The sequence below is a fragment of the Rhipicephalus microplus genome, chromosome X, assembly GCF_043290135.1.
Source record: "Rhipicephalus microplus isolate Deutch F79 chromosome X, USDA_Rmic, whole genome shotgun sequence".
Lineage (NCBI taxonomy): Eukaryota > Metazoa > Arthropoda > Arachnida > Ixodida > Ixodidae > Rhipicephalus > Rhipicephalus microplus.
Genome location: NC_134710.1, coordinates 194,305,769 through 194,313,244, shown reverse-complemented (window position 1 = coordinate 194,313,244; position 7,476 = coordinate 194,305,769). Strand labels below are relative to the sequence as shown.

At 48.8% G+C, this 7,476-nt stretch overlaps 1 protein-coding gene across 1 annotated transcript; it reads left to right on the top strand.

Moving 5' to 3' along the window:
- The first annotated feature begins 302 nt into the window (after positions 1-302).
- On the top strand, positions 303-7,257 carry LOC142777063 (uncharacterized). Its single transcript, XM_075881361.1, has 2 exons — positions 303-595; positions 6,858-7,257. The coding sequence occupies exons 1-2, from the start codon at positions 326-328 to the stop codon at positions 6,888-6,890; spliced, it is 303 nt and encodes a 100-aa protein (XP_075737476.1). The 5' UTR covers positions 303-325; the 3' UTR covers positions 6,891-7,257.
- Positions 7,258-7,476: the final 219 nt, after the last annotated feature.

Genomic DNA, 7,476 nt, shown 5'->3' with positions numbered 1-7,476 from the left:
GGTTTGCAAATATCCGAATCAGTTGTTCTATCATTCGGCGCCTCTACTCTGGGATACAGTCACAGTGATGTTTACTACGCAATAGAGGAATTTATCAGTCAGACTAAAAGAATATAGAGTTAAATTCTTCGTTCTCCTCAACGTTTAAATATTATTATTCAATCATTATTTCTTGTGAAACCTATCCCTAGCATATACGAGTAGTATTGCGAAGAAGCAAAAAAAAACCAATTCACCTAACACTCGGCCAAGCCCCTACATTCAGTACGAGCCATGAGATGAGGAGAAGAAGAAGAAGAAGACCACCACCGAGCACAAGCTAGCGATGAGAGGTCCTGTTAGGCTGACGAAGCAGCGACAACAGGGTATGTCTTGTGTTCCGGGAAAACCAGGAACATGTGGCCACGAGCGAAGGCGGCTGTGTCCCGGAATGACGGGTCCCTGGGACGACAGCCAGGCCACACCGTCGGGGTACCGTGCACGCGCCTTCGTCGTCAACTTCACCGCAGCTGTCGCCGCCGCACGCCCTCGCTCCCGTCCACTGGCCCGCACCAGCCAGGCAAAATCTTCCAGGCCGAGGCAACGCCAGCTGATGGTGAGAGCATCAATTTTACGAATGTTCTATCTTTTGACTCGGCCGTAGGCCTCGCATAGAAAACGTTCTGCAGCCGTATTGTTTTTCTGTGCCCAAGCTTCACTTATTTAATGAGTAAGCAATTTTAAGCAATTTCCACAGCAAATCGGCCTCTCTCTCTGTGATGTTACATCTTGGGGTGTTTCGCGTAACGAAAACCAAGAATATTTTAATAAAATGGTCCAACGCGGCTCAATGAGACCAAGGGCGCACAGTTTGCTGTCACCTGGCGCAAGTTAGAGTGTTTTATTTTTAGGAAAGCGGCGTAAGTCCTCCGTAATTTCTTCAATGTGGAAACGAACTCCGCGTCATGATGACGTTATCGCGAGTGCCCAAGCAACCGGTTACACAGCTGTGTACCTGCTTTGTTACCCCGTGCACTGCTCCGCTACCACCTCACCGGCCTGGGCCCTGTAAGCGACCGCCCAGTTACGCCAAATGTTACGTCGCGACCAACCGAACATGCGCTCCTTCGTTCTGTACAAAGCCGTTGAGTGGCAGCTGCGCGACTTGGGGAGACCGGATGACAGAGACAAGGTGACGAAAGATGATGCGCTCTGCCGATAAGGAAGCCGCTTACGGGGAATCGCAGTATGCTGCCAAGCGAAACTGCTCGACTCGTTTAAAACAGTTCAAAACGTAGTAAGAATTACGACGGAAAGGACGATATATGGCTGTGCCGACTGTGTTGAATATAACTTTTAAAGCCGACAGTCTTTTTTGGGGAGCTTCGACAAAAAAATTTTGGTCTGTCTGTCTGTACATTTGTCTGTTTGTCCGCCCTTGACGATACCTCAAGTGATACCAAACGGCCGACCCCATCCGCAGCACCCACCAATGTTGCTCAAGCTTTAGCGTTCACAGTTGTGCGATTGTCAATAAAAAGATATTATTATTGTTCATATCTGAGGCGCCATAACAACACGTTGACGTTTTCTATGTCTGCCTTTATACTAGAAGAGGCACACACAAGTAACTCTAAGGACTGTAGCGTTCATCGCGCGGCGCTGACAGTGCAACGCGATGCTCAAAAAGGTGTTTCCAACGCTTTGTTACGACGACACAGTGGTGGCACTTGCCCGTCGCTTTGTGTTCTACATCTTATCACCTCCGAGACGGGCACTCATCTTTTTCCGTGTGCGCACACACCTTCGTTTTTGAAGATAACTGCCAGATGGCGCTCGTGTCTAACGTGCCTCGATGCGCTCATTCGCCTCCGCTACACGCTCGAGGCACTCTAACGCAGCGCCTCCAGAATAGTATTACCCAAGTTTCTTGCGCAGATCACCAAATAAACGTTTTGTCCACTCTCTCCAGGTGCAAGTCTATAGTCTTTCGATGACATTTGCGGTGTAAGATGCGGATTCGGGGCCATTTTTTTTTTATTTCTTGATATTACTTGGCACCACGTTGTATTGTGAGGTCTGGCTAGGAACCGATCAGCGCCACTCTGTCATTAGCCTTGCGGCCACTAGTGCCACACCCAAATTTTTAATTACGCCTAATAACCCTTTGTTGCATGGCGAAAACATGCGCATCTGAACAGTGCTGACTTTTATCTCCTACTTAGCGTTCAGAAACAGCATAGAAAAACTTTTGGTAGAAGTCAAACCTCTATTTCGTGATATACAGATTGTTCACTACAACAGACAACATGCACAAGAGCTTTATTAGTGAAAGTTCGAAAAAACTTTCATTCAGCCGTCAAACACTCTTCCTCGCGAAAATGAAAACAAAAAATAAGCTTTAGAAATGCGAGAGAAAGGAGGAATTTTTTGTCGAGCGGAGGGTTTTATTTTGAAAAATTGTTTTGAGTTTGCTAAGCCGTAGTATTTACAACTAATGACTACAAGAGCTTCTTTTAGCGTGAATTCAATAACACATACCAAATCAGGATTTCATCGGTATTATAAGAAAATATTTAGGAACTTGAATAACTCACCAAAGCTGGAGTTCACCCCCTGGTACAAGAGTGCATGAGCGTGGGACCAAAGCGCTAGCTAGTGAGGCGAATGAAAACACTATTTTACCGCGAACGCTGTTATAAGATCACAGCTCGGGACACGTACACTAGTCCACCGCCGCCACTGCCGCCGGTGTCCGTAACGACATCACACGAAATTAGAAAAAAAACCTAGTATCAATGACACGATGGGGCTCGACCTCAGCTTTGCTGGGTGGCATGCCAGCTTGTGACTTGCTGGCAAACTTGACTTAGGCAAAATTGTTGTCGGGAAAGCAATCGCGGTAATGCGGCTTATAAAGCGTTTTAGAGCAGCCAAAAAACAACCAGTCGTCGCACAATGCTAATCACGTGATGAGTGGACCGTCCAATGATCCCACCCATTACAAAAGCTTCGGATACGCCATCAAACGCTCCAGCAGAGTCCACGCTTTCTGGGCCTGACGAAAATTCTCCGGAGCCTTTCACACCGGACGGAAACCACCAGACGCGTCTACGCAACGCAGGCTCGCCGGTGACGACAGAGACGACGCCCGTTCTTTCTGTATGGTTACCACTTGAGACACGGCTAGGGTTCCTAGAATAACACGGCATCGACAAAGTTACAGCGGCTAGAATAGGAAAGTGTGATGAGCAGCAAGCGGTGCCTACGGAGCCCACTGAAGCCTCTGCGAAGCAGCCGCGTGGTGGCGCGCGCAATCGTTTATACGTTGTTTGCATGTTTCTGACAGCTTCGTCGGGCGCATTCGTCCTCGTTTTTTTTTATTTATTGTGGTGTCACTCTGACACCAATGCTTCTGTATACACTCTCATGGCGCGAGAACAAAATCATTGCTTCGTGCCGAGCTGCACTACAGGCTACAAGTCAGCTAAAAGAAGCATGCGTTGTTCGACGTTCCAAAGGATGAAGCTCTGTTTGCGCAGTGGCGGAGAATGATATCGCGCGCGCTGACAAGCTGCTTAAAGAAAACTCTGCTGTGTGTGAGCTGAGATTCGACGAGAGGTACACCTCCCGGCACTTCGAGCACACTGTGAACGGCAAAATTATCTGCATTGGAATGGGTACGCCCATAAACGTGCGCAGGACTCCCGTTCAGGGAAAGGGGGGGGGGGGGGGGGGGCAAAGATTCATTGCAGCGCCCACCCTCCCTAATAAATCAGTGTATGAGGCAGATTTTTTGCCCCCCGTTTAGGTTACTAAAAGAGTGCCCCGCCACCTAGTTAATGTATAGAGCACATTTAGCACCCCCCCCCCCCCCTCCTCCCAGGTTACTTGGGGGAGCGCCCACTCCCCCTGCCCCCCTTGTGCTTATGCCTATCGGTAGGCCTTTCGGCAAAAGCTCTTCGCACTTGTAGACGTCCTTGAGATCAGTTTTTTAAAGTGTTGCAGCTACAACGAGCGTCACAGGGACAGCTTGGAAAAGCTTGCTTCCTGCATGCAAAAAAAAAAAAATGACAGAATGAGCTGCGCGCAACATGGTCAGAGACTCAGCAATCGAGGGCCAAAGTTTTTTCTGCTCACCCATTTGCGTTTTTACACAAAGGCACTATACAAGGTCGAATGTCTTCCCGTGAAAAAAGGAAGTACCTGAAGCTCAGGGGTGTCACCTAGCCAAGGGAAACGATATTCTGTGGGGCGCTTGTGAACTATAAAACGTTTTTTTATTGTGGATAAAGAAAAGACTTGCGACCAATTATTAAGACTGCATTGTTGCAAAAGAAAGTGAGTCACTACTCGGTAACGCGTTGTACGTATGGCCAGTGTGCTGAAAATTAAATGTTTTCGTTCAGATACCGCTCGTGATTCTCGTCTCTAAGTTTGATTATGCGTTAGCAGAAGTATCTAAGCGAGCCATTCATGTTACGAATGATGGGGCTTTATTTACAGATTAGTGCTTGAGGAAATGGTGGTTCGCCGTGGAGGGTGTTGCAAGCAGTGGCTCACAACTGAGTTCACAGTTCCACTCTTCTACCACTTCACACCGAGAAAATGTTTCAGTGCCGTCACGCGCTCACTTTGGGCACCCTGTTGATATTTAAGTTCTGTCATGGTCCCCAGCAGGCATGCTCTAATTTCATAAGCTAATTAACATATTTGCTCAGTAGCCGATTGAGGTCATACACGAGCAACAAAAAATTGGGGGACCCTTAAGCTTCACCTTTAAGAGTTGATCGCGATAGCGCCGGCCCCTAGTGCACCCTTTAACCGCTAAGTGCATGTTTATTCATATGTTTCGTTACATACACACAAACGCACACAGTAGATTGGACCAGCGCGTCTTATTATCACCAAATGGGCTCGTTTTCGTCGTGACACCTGTCGAACAAAATGCGTTAAAGGGACCCTGAAACACTTTTTCCCTGTCGATATTTCAGTTCATTCGTGGACCTGCATAGGCATGCTGTAATCCCAGAAGCTAATTAACATATTTGCTCGGTGGCCATTTGAGGCCATACACGATCAATAAAATATACTTTAAATGTTTCACATTGCCCGCGCGCGTGGTTGATTTTCGTCTCTGCGCAGCGCATCGCCGCCTTGGGGGACGTGCAAACGTGTGCCAGCGCCATCTGGCGGTTTCCTCCCAAGGCGTTACGCGCTAGCCGGCGCGTTCATCACACTTTCCTATTCTAGCCACTGTAACAAAGTCAACACGTTCGGCGTAAAGCAGAGCGGCCCTTTTTGAGCCGTCCTGCTACGCAACCACGTGTTGCAGTCATGGCCCTCACGATGACGGAAGCACCTACTAAATCTGCCCAATGCAATGACCAACCACTTGCCCGGCACATGACTACCGGAAGTGCACGGGACGCTGTTATTCGGGCACGGCGTTTCCGCGTCCGTCGACTCGACCACCCGTGCCGGCATGCCAGCCACTGTGATACGCTGAGGTCGGTGTTCCATCAACGGCGACGTCCGCACCAGCACGACCGGCCCTCTGCTCCTTGTGGACAGCATTCTCGGCGCCCTGTGCGCCGTCCGAGACCCCGCCGCGGCTGTGACACTTCAGTCCTCGGTCATCATGGGTGCGCTTCGATCCTTCACACCGTTTCGTCCACATCACCGGCGCGAGCTCTTCAGCGCCTGTCCACGCTTCCACCTGTGGGCACCTATGTCAGCCACGTCTGCTCGAACCGGAAGGAGCACCATCGAATAATCTCACCGCGTTGTCGGGGGACGCACGTGTCTATTCCCGCAGCGACCCGGCGTTTTCATCTTTGTGACTGGGTTTCTTTCATGTCGCCCGCCAGAGACCCACTAGTTGCTGATAGTCCCTTCCTTTTGACAACCTGGACTGCTCACGGACTTTTTTCCTTTCGCGAACCTAACTCACTTGTATATACGCTATCATTTTCATTCCGGGTTCACTTCCGCAGGGGGGGGGAGTAATCTGTAGTGTCATCATCATCGTCATTCATCATAATCATTTCACAGCGACTGTGCCACGCCTCTCGCGCAGCTTCATGCATAGCTCGAGCTACGCGAGAAGAAAACAAGTTCACGCGCCTGGCTTGTCGGACGCTGGCAACCAGCGCCGCTCCCCTTTCCGCTTACGAATGAAGTGGCGAGTTTGGCATGGCCCCCTCGGCCGCCTTCACGACGTCGTATCACGTCTCTTTGCCCGTCTCATCCCTACATTGTTCTCCTATCAACTGTGCCGCATACCCACTTACCATAATTGCTCATCGACGCCAGCCACTGCGCGAACAATTGGCAAAAAATTTGTTGCAAGTGTTTAGTGGATACCTCTCTTCTCAGAAGAATGACGAAAAATAGCATATTGAATGCCGGCCTACTGCCAAAAAATTATTAATAATGCTCTAGTGGGTATCAAGCAAGTGTACTTATCGCAGTTACCCAAAACGTGTTTCGAAAAGGCTCTGACAGGCCACTCTTCTAGCTTTCGCTGTGACTGTGCTGCTCTTTCCGCGCATGCCTGGCGTAGTATTAGCGTGTATTTAGTCTTGTATTCTTGTAATAAACTATTACAAGACAGTAGTGTTGCAGTAGGCTGCGGTGGTCCCGTGATGACGGTGGTTAAATGCCAGTGGCGCTTGTATTTTGTGTTGCCAGTACTTTTTAATGAACACGTACCAGACAGACAAAATTGTACAGCCTCTCCCCTTCACACACACACTGTGTTTTCTTTTTATATAGTTAAGTTGCCTTGAAACAATAAATATGATAAAATGTCGAACACTTAGAGTCTGTTCTCTGTAGTCATTCATAACCCATGTTTTCTTCCCGTTCTGCCATAGGTTCCAGAAGAAGCTGTAATGTCCTGCCCATAGGCGTCATCGGCTGAAGATGAGGGAATCGTGGCACCTGACAGCGTGGTCGTCAAGAAAGAGCAAGTGCCGGTGGTCATGGCTTCGACCCCACAGTTGGCTCATCCCGACACCGGCAGTGGTGACAGTTCGCCAGTGTTCTGGGCCTACGCTGCACCTGCCTACAAGCAATACCAGTTTCCTGCCTTCGGTGCCCATAGTGTGACTGTCGTCCTCCTGCCTCAACGAGGCATCGAAGTCACAAGCCATGATGCACGATTATCACCGCTCCATGCCGGTGTTCTTTCTAGCTTTAGTTTTTCACACGAGTTGAAGGTGACTTTGCAATTTCTTGATGCCTACAAATGTCAATAAAACTTGGAGAAAATAATTACCTTGGTAGTCTCCTGAAACCTGTCGGATAATATGACTCCATGTCATTTAGATTTTTTTCTGAAAACTAGCTTTGAACGTTATACGCCAATGGTCCAGTGAAGCATGTGAACAAAAGTGTCCATGTGTTTTGGATGCCTGTATAATATCGTGTTCTCCAGAACAGCGTGTAAAACGAATAAAAAGTCCTAGCTTTGCCGCAAAGGCGAAGCAATGA

Excerpts from the sequence above, each read along its gene's own strand:
- LOC142777063 (XM_075881361.1), top strand. The coding sequence starts at position 326 with ATGAGAGGTCCTGTTAGGCTGACGAAGCAGCGACAACAGGGTATGTCT. Across the intron at positions 596-6,857 it reads CGAGGCAACGCCAGCTGATG|GTTCCAGAAGAAGCTGTAAT; the intron begins GTGAGAGCATCA and ends GTTCTGCCATAG.